At 40.7% G+C, this 18882-nt stretch overlaps 1 protein-coding gene across 3 annotated transcripts in view; it reads left to right on the top strand.

The window, feature by feature from the left end:
- The window catches only part of St7 (suppression of tumorigenicity 7), a 252673-nt gene that overhangs the window by 211033 nt on the left and 22758 nt on the right, over positions 1 to 18882 (top strand). For all 3 annotated transcript variants that reach the window (XM_034519092.2, XM_034519093.2, XM_034519094.2), the window contains 2 exons: positions 1189 to 1261; positions 2725 to 2827. In XM_034519092.2, coding sequence (XP_034374983.1) covers positions 1189 to 1261; positions 2725 to 2827 — 176 coding nt within the window. The remainder of the gene's footprint in view (positions 1 to 1188; positions 1262 to 2724; positions 2828 to 18882) is intronic.

Below are 18882 nucleotides of genomic sequence, written 5' to 3'. Positions count from 1 at the left end.
GACTGGCAACATGGTTCCGTGAGTAACGGTACTTATTGCCAAGTTAGGCTACTGGAGTTTGATTCCCCAGAACATACATGGTTCAGTGAGAGACAATGGACACCTGCAAGTTGTCCACTGACCCCCACACATACCCCTTCCAAATAAAGGTTGCTTTTTACAAAGAAATTATTTCCTTGTCAGAGTGAAATTTTGGGTAACAAGTGCTAAAGAAATATCAACTGCCCTATTTTGAAAAGAATGGACTTCCAGTTTAAATAATGTACCACCCGCAGAGACCACACCCTGCAGTCCCTTGGCTTTTAGTTGTAGTCTATACCATCAAGAAAACTGATTATCTGTGTCTCACAGCTGTTCCACCCCTCCACCTGGAATTTTCTAGAAATGTTATAAAATTGCCTTTCTGGGTGACAGGTTAAGCTTTAATATGAAAAGGGGACTGATCATGAGTTTGAATGAGAAATCTTGGAGATTTTTCAAAATGATTGCTCGCTGGACCCCTTACAGCTTACACTCAGCAAGGAGACCCTGAGTCTCTACAACCTTAACTTTGTGAAAAGGACTGTGTTTGAATTTCTGAATTTTAATGTGAAGGTAACTTGTCTTAAATTAACCTAACTGTTAAAGAATACCTCATTTAGCTTTGTGGGTATTTTAAATTCAGATTAATTTTTGCTGGCATTAATATTTTATGTAATTCCTGAGTAATTTTTGTAACTGACAAAAAGGTCTCATTTACATCTATATCACAGGCATTTGTGCAATAACTCTCTCTCTCTCTCTCTCTCTCTCTCTCTCTCTATATATATATATATATATATATATATATATATATACACACACACACACACACACACACACACACACACACATATATATATATATATACATATATATATATATATACATACATATATATATATCCACTTAAATTCAAGGTATAAAATACATATTTTAAAATAGAAGATGATTTCTGAGGACTGGGCCAGGTGAATTTTAAACATGAATTATTGACAAAATGACAAATAGCATTTTGCCACTATAAGAAAGACCTATGATTCTTATGTAATAGCTTTAAATATTCTTAACTGATCCTGTCTTGGGCTTACATGATTTAGTCTTGTGTTTTCAGAGCATCATCCCTTTGACTGCAGATTTACAAGGGTTCTTACTTTCTTTCCCTGACAGATATCAGCTTACCAAAGTCCGCAACAATCTGCTATACAGCGGCCCTACTCAAAGCAAGAGCCGTCTCGGACAAGTAAGTGAGCAGTCACTTGTGTGCTCTCAGTGCTGGCCAGATGTAAAGAGACCTGCTGTCGGCTCTTGAGGGTTTTCTCCAGAAGCTTCCTGAGGTCCTTTTGACCTTGCTTAAAAGCATGCATTTCCCCAAAGCTGCTGATCTTTTATTTCACTACTAGAAGGAGGAAGCGTCTGCCCCCACTTATTGTAAGGGTATGTGGGTTCCTAACATGGATTTAAATTACATTGCATTCCTCTGGGCTGAGTTTTTCTTCCCCTTACTATTTATTTATTTATTTATTTATTTATTTATTTATTTATTTATTGTCAGACAGTAAAATCAAAAAGATTGCTTGGGATTTAACCCCCCCAAAAAATCTGTCGTGTGTGTGTGTGTGTGTGTGTGAGCGCGCGCGCTCTTCCATTTTGCTGTCTGTTACTGGGCCCTTCAGTGCAGTGGGGATGGTTCTCTCCTATTCTTTGCGCCACTCCTGGTCTGTTTACTTTGGGATAACACCTCAATGGGACATTTTCCCATTTTATTCAGGCAGGTGACTATGGCACATAGACATTCCACATATACCCAAGGGATGACCGGGCAGGTTAAAGAGAACAGACGGACTCATTGTTTTTGAGTTCATAAATACATTTCCCTGAGACAGTCCATCCCCTTTGCAGCATCTAAAGGCAGAGAGCCTCTGCAGTGTCAGACAGGTTTGCTGTTAAGTGTGTGTGCACTTCAAAACTGGAGTAATTTTCTTTCATTCTTTTTTATCCTGTAGATCGCCAGTACCTACTGCAACATCTTTTCTCCCTACACAGCGACTCCAGCTTGGGAGGGCAGGGCCAGGGTTGCCACAGCTTCCCCTGTGGTGTCTGCCTGCCAAGCACAGCTCTGGAGTTAGCCCTGGGTGTGAGGTGAGAAAGAGATTGCATGGTCTGGTCTTTTTTTCATTCCCTTGGGCAGGTGTCTTGCCCACAGTTGGGGCATGCACACTCCCCTCCGGCACAGCCCACACAGGCTTGCCTGCTGCTAAAGCTGTGGCCACTTGGCCTCCATGGCAGCACTGACATTGGGTTGGGAGCCTCCCTTAAAATTCTCCCCTGTTCTGTTTTGAACCAAGTGCGTTCTTCTGTAACCTAGGATTCTCTTTTTCCTACACTGTCTGCCCTTGTCAGTCCTCCCTCTGCTCCCACCTAAGCAGGGACCTTACAGAAAATTTAGATTAGCTATTTAGACAGTGAGTTGACAGATGAATATAATTCCTGCCACCATTCAATGTAAGCACGTTTTCTGCTTCCGCTGGGGTTTTTGTTCGCCTTGGTGGAAGGGGTAACTCAAAGGTCCCCTGTTGAGGAAGTTTGGAGAGCTTGTGCCCGTGGCTCACTGTGCTCTTAAGGGCCCTTCATGTATACTTGCTCCCTGGGTAGCTGCCCAAGCAGTGGTCCCAACTGCATGATGTTTGTCTTTCTGCTTTTCAGATTTTCTCCTGAGGCTGCATCTCGGCGGGGACTGAGCACAGCAGAGATGAATGCAGTAGAAGCCATTCACAGAGCTGTGGAATTTAATCCGCACGTGCCAAAAGTGAGTCTTTGGTTCCCCTAGGAGCTCATTATGGTGGAAGAGAAAGCGTTTGTTAACCACAATGCCCTGTCCCCAGGATCCCCAGTTATAAAACAATGGATTGCAACTAACAGACTGTTGGGACTGTGCAATCTATAGGCATTTATAGCCTCATTTTTGAGGGGGAACAAAAACCTACACTCCAGGGAACTTGGGGGGAGGGGACTAGTTTTCAGGGTAAATGTAATAAAATAAATCCCTAGACTTGATTTGGGCAACTAGGTTCAGAAAGTTTGAAACTAACTGAAGTAGAGATCCTGAGAGTTTGATAGGAATTTTACATCAGTTTTAGTTTGGTCTGAGGCGAATTCTGGAAATAAACCTTATGCACAAAACTCATTAAAAACACCAACTAATGTGACAATCCATGTCTCTACAGATAAATGTAGGTTATCAGTACTGGCTAGAGAAAAATAGGAGAAACCCCAAAGTATGCAATGTTTTGATTTGTGAGCACCGCTTTACGACTTACACATAGTGAAAGGATTGGTCTTCCCTGTTCCAGCTCCACAGTCCAGAGCTGGTAAATGCTCCATAGTTTTCACATATTCTTTCTGAAGTTGATTTTAACAGAATCAAATCAAGACAAAAGATATTTCTGGAATGTTTTATTCATGAGCTGAATGTATATTTAGGGCTTCTCTGAATTATCTGCTCTGTGGTAGGTAGTTAGCTGTGGGGCCATTGCAGTCTGTTGATAGTAAGCACATTTAGCCTCTAAGAAATTAATCCTGCAGCTCACATCTGATGTTACATGGCAGGAAGTATTGGGGAAAGATCTGATGAAGACCTCCTGGTACAAATGACAAAGAAATCCTGCTTGTGTTGTTGCAGAGCTATAGCAAGAGGATGGAGGAGAGAGAGAGGGGGGGGGGGAACAGGGAGACAGTGACAGAGAGACACAGAGACAAAGAGACACAGAGACAGAAAGACAGAGCTATGTATGGAGTTACCTACTTTAATTTATGTTATTGATATTAAAAATATGGTAGAGCTAAGTGATCTAATATCATTCCTGAGGTTTTACTTAAGTCTATGTTATGTTTCTATTTAATGGGAAATTGAAGAGTAGACCAGAGTGGCATTTTTGCATAAGGATGTATTTAACCACTCCAATGCTAGTGGCCAATCAGCGAAATATTTACAGAGGCTTAGGAGTTATATGTAGAATGCTATAAGCATGAATCTTTATACAATATTTTGAGGCTAAGCCAAAATGTTGATTGAACTCTGATTAAAATGAAAAACTAGTCATAAAAGTTGTTCTCAATTATAGTAAACTGAAGTCATCTATTAATATTTATTGGATACCCCCTCAAACTACAGAACTATTCTGTCAGCATAAACAGTGCTCATTTGTAGGAACTCTTGGGTAACAGAGCCCAGAATTCTGAAGTGAAAACTTGGGTTCCACTTCTGGCTGTCATTTACCAGCCACAAAACCCTGGGATCAGTGCCTCTGAACTCATCCTCCAAATAAAGATAAAAATCTAAGCCTGGCCTATCTTTTAGGATAAGGATCAAATGAAATAAACTCCTTAATAATTTTTACAAAACACTTGTCTTAGTTACTGTTCTAGTGCTGTGAAGAGACGGTGATCAAAGTACTACCGAAGAAAACATTTACTTGGGGGCTTACTTACAGTTTCAGAGTCTATCATCATGACAGGGACAAGGACATTGTCACTATAGTAGCACACAGGCAGGCACAGGAGTAGTAGCTTAGAGATGCACAGACAGAGTGGGGGTGGGGTGAAGGGTACACAGAGCACTGTGGATATAGGCTTTTGAAACCTCAAAGCACACCCCAATGATAAGTAACACCCTTCCTCCACAAAGCCAAATTCCAAGAAAGCTACACCTACTAATCCTTTTAATCCTATCAAAGAGTTCTACTCCCTGGTGACTAAGCATCAAATATATGAGGCTGTGGAAGCCACTCTAAGTCAAACTGCCATAACACTTGAACATCATATATTTATAAATGCTTAGAGTAATTAATATTAGCTTATTAGGGGCCCTTCAAGCCTAGGAGATAGGTCCCAATTTTTCCAGTTACCCTAATAAGAGCCCTAAAATTCAGGTAGAAAATCTGTACAGTTTTCGACTAGCTATTTTGATTGTGTTATCATTTAATTCTGTGATAATGGGCTGAAATGATTAATTAAGCTCCTGAAAAATAATTAAGCTCCTAGAACGTAGCTCAAAAGTGCTGTGGGGGAATCTGACAGCAAGTTGACACTCCTGCCAGTTATAATTATTCTAAAAGTGGAAAAGCTTCAGTGCTGCTTTAATGTTTGCATGGTAATTGCCTATATTTATGAAATAGAATGTGGCATTTCAATATATATATATATATATATATATATATATATATATATATATATATTGTGCATACTGATAACATAAGAGAAATTGTCCTATCATTTCAGAAATACAGAATTTCTTTGGGAGGATTTCAATGATTTAACCTCACTTAATTTTCTAATCTTAAAAACAGAGAAGAGAGTAGTATATTATGCTTTTACTCTCTACATGGACAGGATTTACTGATTTTGGTTCAAAGTTTCAGTCTATTATGGTGGGGAAAGCATGAAATCCAGGAAAAAGAGAGGGAGGGAGGGAGAAGGGAAAGAGGGAAGAAGGGAGGAAGGGAGAAAAGAAGAAAGGGAGGAAAGGAAGTGAATGAGGGAGGGAAGGAGGGGGAGAGGGAGGAAGGAAGGAAGGGAAAGGGTGAGCAATGCAAAGGATGCCTGTGCAGTATAGCCTTCTTTGTGCTTTTCTTTCTCTGGTCTTGTTGCCTATGGAAAATGGTGTTACCATTTTCTCTGAAACTATCCTCAAAGACACTGAGAACTTATCCAGTCTCCTAGGCACTTCTCCAGTAAAGCTAACTAGCAAGATGAACCATTATAAATTTACTCCTTATGGACACTCAAACATAGCTCTTAAATCATAGTGGTCACGTTTGGTTTTCCAAAGGCTCATATCCATCTTTTTCTTTTAACCGTGTGTGTCTGTGCTCATCTATGTGAGTGCATGTGTGTGTGAGTACACATTTGTGTGGAAGCTAAAGGATAATCTCCATTGTTTGCTTGTTGTTTGGTTTTTGTGTTTTGTGCTAATGTCTCAGTGGCCTGGAGCTTGTCAAGTATGCTAAGCTGGCTGGCCAATAAGCTCTACGAATCCACTTGTTTCTCCTCCTCCAGCATTGGGAATGTAAGTGGATGTGGCCACACTCAGCACTTTGTTTGTTTGCATGGGTTCTGGGGATCAAACTTTGTTCCATTTGCTTGTAAGGCAAAGTACCGGGCTAATACCCCAACTCTCACGTCCTATTTATAATACAGAATACAGTCTGTTTTCAAGAGTCTTAATAGTCTAGCTTTATTGAAAAGCTCAAGTTCAGAGTCTACACTGAGACTCAACACAAACATTTTCCCTTAAAATCCTTTAAAATAAATTTTAAAAAATTAAGTAACATACTCTCAGTGGCCAGAAGTAAGCATTCCTATTTCAAGATGTCTAAATAAGAAAACACAGATGAGCAATGGGACCAGTACAAGATTAAAACCTAGGTAAATATTTAATATTGAAACTCCAAGTTTGATATCTGAATCACATGGTAGCATGAAACGAATTCCCAAGGGCTTTGGCAGTTCAGCCACTTTTACCTTTCTGCCTGTAGCAAACATGATGTCCTTCTTAGACTGACCGTGCTCCTGACCTGTAGATTTCCTTTTCAGATGTTCTCAGTTTTTAGAATCTAACTTCCAAGGATCTCCTCTCCATCTGACCTCTGGCTTATTGCCATGGCTCCACTCTTTACCCTTTAGAGGCTACCTGAACAGAAGTGGACCCTGACACATAGTACTTGGCCTCCCAGGCCTTTCTTAGAATTGAGTATAGAAGCTTCCGTGAATCATAATTCTTACATTCTGCATATCTGCAAAATTAGCGTAATGTGGATGATTCCAAAGTCTTCTTCCATAGAAGCTCTCTAGGACCACAAGTGCAGCAACCTCGAGTGCCTAGATGACCGAACATGAGACAGCTCTACCCTTAGTGGCTCTGTGCATGGGGAGAAGACTTCTCAAAAGACATCTTCCAGATGAGTTCAAACTTTTATAGCTTCAAGCTTGTGATAAATGGGGTTGACATAAAAGATTCCCTCAAAGTACCCTTCTTATTGTTCTTATTCTAAGTATTTAGTTTCTTTTCAATGATCCTGCCATACTCTCTTTGCCTTGGAACTATACATGGTTTTTTTATGGGTAAGCTAAAAGCTTTTCTAAAGTTTTCCACCGTGCCTTAAAAAAAAAAAAAATCAGTTATTACTATAAACTTGGCTAAAGTCAGCAAGCAGTAACCATGCCATAACCTGAATTATTGGTGGCCTTGAAATGCCTTCCTCTAGACTATTAAATCTACCACTTTTAAATTCAACTCTGCTCCATTTAGAGTATTTAGACATTAATAACAAATAGTCTCTAGTCCAACTCCTATGAGCATAGCCTTTAGTAACGACATTCCTGGGTATTCTCATCTTACGAAGGTACATCAGAATTGCCTACTAAGTTCTGCTTATAGCATTCTAGGCTTTCTCTAGCCTACTTCTTCAAGCATGTTCAACTCTTTACCACAAAGCAGTTTCAAAGGCCTCTGAACCACATTGTCAAATATAACAACAATGACCCCACTTCTCTGGTATGAATTTTCTGCATTAAAGTTATTGCCATCATGTAAAATAACCTGATGGAGCTATTAAAGGGAAAGATAATTTATTTTGGCTAATAGTTTTAGCTCATCCGAGGAGGAGAATCATAGCAGAATGGAGCAGCTTGCATCATGGCAACCCAGAGAGGGAAATGAATAGCACAAGTGAGAGACCTGGGAGGTAAGAGAATAGAAGAGAGTGGCAGTGGGAGAGAAACAGACAGAGAAATGAATATACCAGCTCAGCTCTCTTCTTTCCTACCTTTATTTTACCAGGGCCCCTAGACTATGGGATATTGCTGCCCACATTCAGGGTTAGGCCTTCTCTTCTTAGTTAATCCTCTCTGAATGCTCTCACAAATATACCCAGAGATGTGCTTTATTAACTGCCTAAGTGCTTCTCAACCTGGTCAAATTGACAGTCAGGATTGCCATTAGAGACAGCACCTAGGGTCACTTGGTTTCCATCAGCTTCACCTGGTTGGTGATTGCACTGTAGGGAGACTCCATCTGTTTACATTTCACAAGCTAAGGTTTCTGTTCAGAATTAACCACAAAACTTTGGTACACATACTAAATAAAGGGTACTCCAGACATCTTTTATATACACTGTACTTCCTCACCCTGTAGCAAACATACCTGCGCACACTCGCACGCACGTACACACACACACACACACACACACACACACACACACACTAGTACCTTTATAGGCAAAGAATTACATACTTCCTATAAGCCCTTCAACTCATATTATAGGGAGGGTAATTGATGATCCACTAAATCACCACCAAGTTCTTGACAGTTTCTTCAAAATTATTTATGGTAATTAAATTTTTTTCAGTTATTTTTATCCGAAATGTATGTATAACCTTTTCACTCATTTATTTTCTGTAACACTACTGTTAAATGTTCCATACTATTATCTCTGTTACTCAGGTGAGGGAACTAAATCTTTCAAATAGCTTAGTAACTTGTTCATGGTCATTCCCTGAATAAATGGCAGCCTTAACTGATTCCAGATTGCCTACACTTAAATAGCTTCTACTACCTCTTACATCCCACCAGGGCTCAGAGCCTATCTTGTGATATGAGTCTTCCACTTGATAGTGGGTACCTCACCTCCCAAGACATTCAGTTCCTTCTGAACAGTTGAGAGTTTTAGAAGACATTCTACTTAATCCCTTTGATGGCTTCTTTTTCATCAGATTACCTTAATATGTACACATGGCTTTACATAATTACATTTTATTTAGAGGTAGGGAAAAAGTGCAACAAGCACAATATATGAGAACTACCTTTGTGACTGCAGAGTAGGTTCCTCTAGTCTTCCAGTAAGCAAGATATGGTGTCAGTATTCTCCTATCTAATAAAGATTATAGGTTTTCAGCACAGGACTCTTCAAAGTTCTCTTCATGTGAAGACAAATGCAATAGGCTATAAATGCTGCTCTTATTTCACCCAAGGCCCATGAAATTAATAATAATAATAATAATAATAATAATAATAATAATAATAACAATAATAATACCGAACAATAAAAAAAAAAAACCCCACAGGTGCTTTTTGGGCTACCATAAGCCAGGGAAGGACAAGCAGACAGTACAGCAGTACGTAGGCGACATCTCTGACCTCGTGCTCCAGACTTCACACAGGCACTAAAGTGCTCTGGCTACAGCCTGGGTTTCCTTAGACAGCTTTTGTTCCCAGGGATTTGGGATTAGAGCTGCTCGTTAAATCCATGGCTTACGACTCAGTAGTCACTAATCTGGGTTTATATTCTTTTTCTGGTCATAGTCATCCCTAGTCATCAGCATCCTGGTCCTTGCAGGTCCTGTATAGCTTAACACTTTGTCTAGGGTGAAACCTTCTTATTCTCAGCACTCTTCTCTTTGTCCCCAACACCTTCTAGGGTAGACAGGGTTTCATAAGCGTGAATGAGTTGCCTCATAGACCACCACTCTTTCTACCTTCGTTACTCCTGCAGGACTGAAGTGAGATAGCCTTTCCCTTAGCGAGCTGTTTCCTACTGTACAAGTTATCTGAGATAATCATCTTGTACAGGAAAAGGATTGTTTAGCTCACAGTTTTGGAAGTTTCAGTGCACGTGTTTGGGTCAATGGTGAGCTCATCATGATGCCAGTATATGACCAGGATGTCAAAGTGGAGGAGGAAAGGACTGTACCTCCTGGAACCGTATTTCTCAAATAACCGAAGGTCTCTCACTAAGCCTTACAGTTTCTGGTGCTACCAAGCTCCTAAGATGTAAGACGTGCTTTTGGGGAATGTTCCAGAGCCAACTCAATTCACAGCACTGACCTTTTCTTTGTTTCCATAATATAACTCAAATTCCTATTTTATTAAGCAGTTTGGAAGGCACTTTAACAGTCCCTAATGCACACAGTGGGAGCGGGGACAGTCATTATTGACTGCCCTAACAAAATATTTCCATTTTCTGCTAAGATTAGACCCTTTTTCAAGTCTTTATGCTATTCCTATGTTGTTCCTAAGGGGGTGAATTAGAGCAGTGGTTCGAAACCTTCCTGATAGGTTATTTCTCCATTGAAGGTGATATGAGCCAATTTAAAGCAGATTAGATTATATTAATGGAAGGTTTATTGGGAAGCTGCTCTCAGGTGAGTTCACTGGCCCCAAGGACAGAGGCCAGAGGAGTCGCCATGGGAGGGGGTGGAGCTAGAGAGAAAGAGAGAAAGGTCATGTATGAGGAGAGAGAAGAGAAGAAAAAAGCAAGAGACCACAATGTGTGAATTATATAAAGAGGAGCCTCTGGGGGAAGGGCAGCCCTAGCCCTGGGCTAGAAAGCTCAAGATTGGTGGCAGGCAGGACAGGAAGGATGCTGGGAGACGAACCTGGAGGTCAGGCCTGCTTTGATATGTAAAATATGCACCTCAGTCCCTTGTCCAAACACTTCCTAATGCTGCAACCCATTAATACAGTTCCTCATGTTGTGATGAACCCCAATTATAAAATTATTTCGTTGCTACTTCGTAACTGTGATTTTGCTACTGTTATGAATCATAATGTAAATATCAGATATGCAGGACATCTGCTATGTGACCCTAAAGGGGTCATGAGCCACAGGTTGAGAAGTGCTTAAGTTTGAGTGTTGGTGTGATACTCAATCCAGCCCCAGAATGGACAGAAGGAGCAAATCATCTGCTGGGCTCTGAAAACCTCGAGCTGAGCACGTTGACTCTCAGAATTGAGCTTTGGCAAACAAGAAGCTGTGGCTGGGAGGACTCGCAAGCCCTGTGATCTCTGCTGTCCCTGCACTGTCCCTGACTGCTCAGCTTACACTTGACCACTCCCAGTAGTTTAGCTTCCAACAGAAGCAAGGAAATGAAAACCGACATTCTCCTTCCTACTGCAGAAACTTGTGAGACCTTAATTAATAAAGAAGGTGAGAATCCTTCTGGCTGAATGTGAAGAGTCCACTAACCCAGCATGCCATTCAGCTTCCCATACACTTTCAGAGGTTTGGGCCTGTTGTTGGCTGTCCACTCGATCTTTGGTGCAGCGTAGACTGTAGCAGAAGTTTATGGAGGAGGAAACTGCCTATCTAATAGGTGCAGGAAATCAGAGACAGAAAAGAGATGCCTGGCCCTGGGGACATTTCATAGCCAGACTACAGTACCCAGCAGCACAGTCCACCTAAGCATCTAGTCTAGAGAACATACAACAGATGTCCAAGGGCCACCACTACCACAGAAACACTCAAGTGACTGATCTCACCCGTAGAACTGGAGGCCCCACACCTGCTTTGAAAAGCATAGACAGACTGAAGAGCCATGGCTAGCTCCCTGCGGTGCCAAAGTATCGTGGATGGAATGTTCAAGAGAAATCACAGTCACAGGGGAAAGCTTTTGTCTTACTTTTTCCTGATGCTCCAAAGCACTGAGCCATGTTCCTTCCTTGAGGGGCCCTTCCTAGGGGGAAGGAGGGGACACTGGCATTCCCTTAGGGAAGGATGCTTACCACATCATCCAAACTCAATTTACCTACAGGACAGCCTGATGGAAGGACTTCATCTAATTGATAACTAAGTTTTCAAATCAAAGTCTAGTGTATGAAGATGTGAGAAAATAAAGATTAAAGGTATGACAAATGCTCCCTTCAAAATTCACTATTTCTTTTAAAAAGTTCAATTTTATTGTCAATTTAAAAATTCATTTCACAGTGATTGCAAGAGGGATGAAAAAAAGTATCTCAGTAAGTATATATGCTAATGAGGTGTCTGCACTCATTGTTAGAATGATGGAAATTCTACTTCATGTATACACGAAAGCAATCCTCTCTATATATCTTGGTAAAGCTGATTGACAGAAGATAAAATTGCTTTTTAACCCAATTTAGGAAACAATGTGTAGTGAGTTTTAGCATTTAAAGATTCTTGAAGCATGGAAACAGAAATTCAAAATACGCTGCCAGATTGTGATATTGTATATCAATGGTATATTACAGAAATATTATTTCAATATACATTTCTTCAAGCCGTATTTTGTTCCAGAGTCATTTTGCAAGGAAGTAAGGAGATATGCTATAGAAGCAGAACCCAAAGGCAAATGAACAGAAAACAGTTTTAAAGTTACATTTCTCAAGCATAGACAGTCTCTAAGGAGCCCCCCTCTAACAAAACATGTTGCCTGTGTGGGTACTGTTTCTTGGAAGTTTCCCCAGCCAAGGACTCCAAAGTTACCCTGACCTCAGCCACCAGATCCTATGGCTTCTTCTTAGCCCTCATCCTGGTTTTGGTTTTGTTTTGTTTTTTGTTTGTTTGTTTGTTTGTTTGTTTGTTTGTTTTGACTTGTTTTTCTCCTCAGCCTTTGGTCCAGTGGCAGACCTTCACACTTTTTCATTAGGAACTGTTGAGCATTAACTCCAGAGCATCTTGCTTGTTTTGCTGGACCAGTGAGTCACATACCCAGCCTCCAGCCACTTCTTACATCCTGAGGCAGCGCCAACCCAACACTTCTATCCCTGAGTCTGAGATAAACTTCTCTGTGTCCTTTTACTTCTTCACGCTGGTTTTAGGAAGAGCCCTCTCTTTCTATGCTTAAAACTCTCCTGTAGAATTTCATAGGTTCCAGAGCTCAGTTCCTGCCTGTGTTCCCAAACTTCTTTCCCAGACTTTAGACCTGACTCCCACAGGTCATCTGTCTAGGAAAGTTCCCCTAGTCTAGACTCAGCATGTCACCTCCCACTACGAACACACTTCTTCCCCTGGTGTTAAAATCCTGGCTGAGGATCTTACACTACTCTGTGTTCCTGAGTAGCAACATTCCCAGCCTCGACCAGCTCCTTCTTCCAGTTCATGTTTTGTGAGACACTTGAGTCCTAGTGAAGTCCCTTTCTCTCCCACTCATTCCCCATGGCTATGTCGAGAACTTTCTAAGGATTTTCTAACTCCTGCCTGTTTTCTGCCTGTTGGTCTGGCACATGATCCTCTTCCCCCTGTTTCTCTTAAAGCCTTATTCCCTGTAGCCCGGTGCAGTGCCTTGAGTCATTTTAGAAGCTATAATATGTCCACACACTGCTTTCATCTCTCTTTCCACATAACCAAGGTTTAGTCTTCACCATAGAAGTCAACATAGTTTTATGTTTGCTTGTTTTACCTTTGAATATACTAGTCTGTATCTGAAAGTTTGAAAAACAGAATAATCCCATGATAGAGGACACATTCTGAAGGATGTCTTGAATGGAGTTTTCTTATTTCCCTTCCTTGGATAGTAGCAGAAAGACTGAGTTCTTAATGCACGTTCTGTCCTGTGCAGCTTGTGCAACCTTGGGTTAGCTACTGAACCTCCTAAGCCTCCAGTTTCCCTATGAGTCTCTGGGGTCACGCTTGTCATGTGTTGATGTAGGCAGTTACTCTGATGAAAGTGTTCATACTTCGCCAGAGCCCAAGTACTACCTATTCCCTTTGATGCACCAGGGCCATTGTCTAGCCTTGCTTCTGGTCTTGGCATCCCTCCACACCCACATTTGTAGTTCTTGCCCATTTCATCCCACTGATGTGTCACCCCATTTCTGTGAGCCTCTGCAGACAGTTCTGTCTGTTTATGTCTTTGTTGCTAAGTATGTTCTACTTTCTTTGCATGGGCATGATCTTGTTCTACCTCCTTCTCTCCCACACGAAGGTTATGGAGGATCAAAGACAAAGGGAGAGGCATAACATGACTCACATTCATGCCCTTGGGGTAGGTTTTGGATACTTTGTCTTTGGGGCACCCTGTACATACTATAAGATCTATGTGTCTGAGATACAGTATACGTACTGTTATATCTTTCCTTGAACCTTTACATAGTTTTATGTCTGTGCTTTTGGAGTACTCACTGTGTCCTTCTATGTCTTTATGTAAACTGTCACTAAACCCATGACTATGAACCTGAAAACGTCATGGGTATGTCCATCTCTGTCCCTAAGGCCTACTTTGGCACTTTCATAGTTTTCCTTAGGATATACTGTAGGAATTACAAATGACTGAAAGTCACTGATGAATGGGTAAGCAAACCGGGGAGAAGCAAGTACCTGTGACAGTAGATCAGACTGTAGTTCATTCAGATTTGCTTTATGCTTATTTCCTTGTTGGTCAGTTGGTGCCCCCAGTAGCCAGATCAACTACTGTGATAAACTCATGTGTTTCACCTAGAAACAGACTCAGTTATGTGTGGGGATTCTCCTCAGAAAACAGAGCTCACCTTTACAATTACATGAGAATTTCACCGTTTATTGACTAGTAAAATGATCTGCTGTCCAGTGAATATGTTTGCATAGGTACTTGTTCATTGGTACTTTGTAAATGTTTTCCATTTTGTCATATCTCATTTCTAAACTTTGACACTGTGGTGATTTGAATAGGAAAGGCCCCTATAGAGTCATGTGTTTGAATACTTGGCCATAAGGAATGGCATTATGAGGAGGTGTGGCCTTGTTAGAGTAGGTGTGGCCTTGTTGAAGGAAGTGTGTCACTGTAAGAGCAGGCTTTGATGTCTTAAATGCTCAAGGTATGCCTGGTGTGGCACGTAGTTTCTTTCTGTTACCTGTGGATCAAGACATAGAACTCTCAGCTCCTTCTCCAGCACCATGTCTGCCTGCATGCCGCTATGTTTCTTGCCATGATTAAATCCCTGAAACTGTAAGCCAGCCAGGTTAAATATTTTCCTTTATAAGAGTTGCCCTGGTCATGGTTTCTCTTTGCAGCAATAAAACACTAAGATAGACACCAGTAACATGCTTTTGCTGCTCAATTTTTCAGATGAACAAACTGAAGAGCAAAGAAATTAGATAATGTAACCAAACTCATGGCAATACTGTAGAACAGGATTCCAAGCAGTAATTCATAAAGGCAAGCAGTAATTCATAAAGACAGGTGGCATGCAGAAGGAGGCTACACAGGATTCCTGGTATGGACACCTCCTTCTGCATGGCAGTGATGACTGAATGAACCACAGTTACTTGAGATATTTTATCTTATTACATGCGTGTTACTGAGTCCAAGGAGCAGTCAACAATGAACCTCAGCATATGTTGCTCCTATTTCAAATGTCACTTTTTAAAAACCCTGAATATGTATTTTATTGGGGAGGATTCCAGATATGAGAATACTAGACTTACATCTTCCCTCCTGTCCCCCCTCCCTCCGAGCTCCTGTTCCCCATGTCCATTCACTTCCTTATTCGTGTATATGTGTGTTTGGCTCCACATTTTCACATGCAGCATGGACTGGCAGGAGCTGGCCCAGAGCAGAAGAGGGCACAAATTCCCTGGAACTAGAGTTCCAGGTGGCCAGGAGGCAGTGTGGGCTCTGGGAGCCAAGCTGAGGTCCCTGCAAGAGCAGGAATTGCTCTTCCTGTTGCTCCACATGTATACAGGAAAGTAATAATATAGAAAAGTGATAGACGAAAACAATAATGGTTATTACAAAAATTCTGGAAATTTTAACACAAAAGAAATTAATCTCCCATAATAATAAATATTTAGCTACTCTTAACTTATTTTTTTTACTCTTAACTTTTAACCTTGTATCTTCCAATGATTTTAAATGTCCAAACATACATTTTTATTATCAAAACAATCTGCTAGTATGACAGACTTTTTTTTTTTATTTAGAAAATACCGTAACATTTTCTATGCTAATAAATATTCTTTGGCTCCTAGACTTTGGAAAGTAACTTGATATCTGTCATATTAAGGTGCTGGAATTTAATTACCCTGTTCTTTCATATTTTATTTATCGCTATGTTTTGCTGATGGCTTTCATATGGTTAATGGTATTGTTGGTATTCAACATCCCAGAAATGTGAACAAATCAATTCCTTTGCATTAGTATCTATGTGAAGGATGACTTGGAAGTCATTTTTCCTCAAGTTACTACAGAGTCTTATACCTTGAAAAGGAAAACCTTGGCAGTCTGTCACCTGGAATAGTTTCTGTGGCAGCTTTCCTCACAAATGAGCCAGCCTCTCCTTCATGTCTGCACTGCTCACTCACAGGCCAGAGCCCTCTACTTCTCTATGCGTGCTCTGGCTTTATGTACTAATGTATCGGGCATAAGAAACACAATTCTGACACAAATTGACTTTGAAAAGTTGCTTCCGAAACCTTTAGAAGTGCTGCTCTTCAGCTAGTGTGGTTGAGAATCTGGGAAGGATGTTAGAGGTAGGATGCAGGCAACACAGCACAGAATGCTGACATAGCTAATAGAAACCAAGTCGATAATACAGACAGGCATAGCATGTGCTCTGATTTGCAAAGTACAGTTAGCCTAATTGATTTCTGCATACTTGTGGATAGGGATCTGCCCTCTTCCATTTATTTTCCTCTTGACAAGTAGGATGTGAAATGTTGTTCCATGCCTTTCTAATTTAAATGTTGCACATGTTGAGACCTGATATTGCCAGCTGTTTTAAGCTTGGCCCAAAACACAGCACAATGTTGTTATTAGCCTTCATCGGTTGGTTACAGCCAACATTCTATTTGGAACTATAAGGAGTATAAATCTCCATTATAGACATAACCTATTCCTGCCATAAAATAGATAGAGTGAGAAGGCAGAGCTAAGTCTCCTGAGTGAATTACTTTTGTTGACCTCATTACTCTGACTAGGTCAGGGGTACTCACTTTGAGACTATTCTTGGGAAATAATGTTTGAATTTAAGTTAGCATATATATGTTAAAGGTGCTTTAAAGGGAGTAGTGAGACAAATTAAGATAAAGATAACAACGTTCATGTTCTTGAGGATTTTGTGATTGAGCGGAGAAAGGGACACATATAAGTGAGAACTATATAGAACATATCCACACGTCACGATCAGAGGGACTGAGAGGGAAGCAGAGCATCACCTCCCAGCCTACACTTTGGACTATGGATGATGTCCTTAGAGCCACATGCCTGCATTCCATTCCGCTCACCAAATGAGGAGTCATTTTGTCTCGCTCACATTTACTATCATTTTTCAAGGGCATGTAGACGTCCTAGTGGTAAACAGTGCTTTAAAATCACATTTTGCTTTATTATAATGCATATTCATTTTTAATGAGTGTGTGTTCCTACAAAGGGTATTTGTAGATTTTTTCTTATTGCTTGAGAATTCTATGCTGTTATACAATATGATTTTTAAAATACAATTTTAAATTTTATTAAAAATAGAGTTTTTCATATAATATATTATTTTTTGTTTTTTTTTTTGTTTTTGTTTTTGTTTGTTTTTGTTTTTCAAGACAGGGTTTCTCTGTGTAGTCCTGGCTGTCCTGGAACTTACTCTGTAGACCAGGCTGGCCTCGAACTCAGAAATCCGCCTGCATCTGCCTCCCAAGTGCTGGGATTAAAGGCGTGCGCCACCACTGCCCAGCATACAATATATTCTGATCACAATTTCTTCTCTCCCAGCTGCTTCAAGATCCTTCCCACCTTACCAACCACTTATCCATACCAATTTTTTTCTCTCTACTAGAAAACAAATAGGCAAAACCAGAATAGGAGAAAACAAACAGGAAGAAAAGAGCCAAAGAAAAAATGTAAGAAACATATTCAGATGCAAGCACATGCATACATTACCACACACAAAAATCCTACTTAAAAAAAATGGAGACCATTCTATGTAAGCAAAAGATCTGTAAGGTCAAAATGTGCCCAGATAAGGCATTATGAGATAAAAATCCTCCAAAAATAACATTGAGTTTGTTCCGTGTTGGCCATTTGAGCATGGGGCCTGCTTTTAAGTGCGGTTTGTATTCCCAGTGAAACACAGTTAGAAAAATCTAATTGTTCTTTTGCAAGTGGTTGTCTGTTGGAGATAGCTTATGGATTAAGGATGGGAGGCCGTGTCCACTTGAGCATCTGCACACAGGGACTCCATCTGGCTTACACCTGTGCAGTCCCTGTACACTGCCACAGTCTTCAGTGTTCACATCTGAATCAGCCCTGTTCTGTCTAGAAGGCCTTCTTTCCTTGGTGTCTTCCATCCCTACTGGTTCTTACAACTCTAACACCTTTTCTTCTGAAAAGTTTTGTGAGCCCCAAAGAGAGGGAATTGATGGAGATGTATCATTTAGGACTGAGTGTTCCAAAGTCTTTCACTACACATTGTCCATCTGTGGGTCTTTTTGTTCCCATATGCTTCTGGAGAAAGCTTCCCTGATAATGGCCAAGCAGGACACTGATCTATGAGGATAGCAGAATATCTTTAGGAGTCATTTTATTGCTATGGTCCTTTAGCAGAACAGTAGTATTTGATATTCCTATAAGTCCATGGCCTATCTAGCCTCAGGTTCTTGGCCCCGGAGCAGTGACAGGCATGTGTTCTATCTCATGGAGTGTGCCTTAAATCCAATCAGACAGTGATTGGTTACTTCAACACCTTTTGTGCCCTAATTACATGTGGATAAAATAATTGGTGGTTGGGTTAGTGTTTACCTATATCTTCTGGTGGGGTTCAAAGTACCTTTCAGTACCATGAACACTAGACAGTGGGAGCGTAAGCTCTAAGCAGGCACCAGCTTGACTTCTTTATGTTCACTGAGTTATATACAATGTGGTTTTGATCAAAGTCCCTCCCATTTCTTCTGCTTCAGTTACTTTCTCACCTACTCCCACCATATCTTCTCCCAACACCGTGTCTTTGTTTGTTGTTGTTGTTGTTGTTGGTGGTGGTGGTGGTGGTGGTGGTGGTGGTGGTGGTGGTGGTGGTTTTAGTTTTTGTTTTTCTTATTTTTCCTCCCACTAAATCTGTTCAGTGCTACCACTATGCACATGGGTCAAGGCATCTACTGAAGCATG

The sequence above is a fragment of the Arvicanthis niloticus genome, chromosome 15 (genome assembly GCF_011762505.2).
Source record: "Arvicanthis niloticus isolate mArvNil1 chromosome 15, mArvNil1.pat.X, whole genome shotgun sequence".
NCBI lineage: Eukaryota > Metazoa > Chordata > Mammalia > Rodentia > Muridae > Arvicanthis > Arvicanthis niloticus.
Note: the sequence above shows the minus strand (reverse complement) of the source record. Positions and strands in the feature narration are given on the sequence as shown.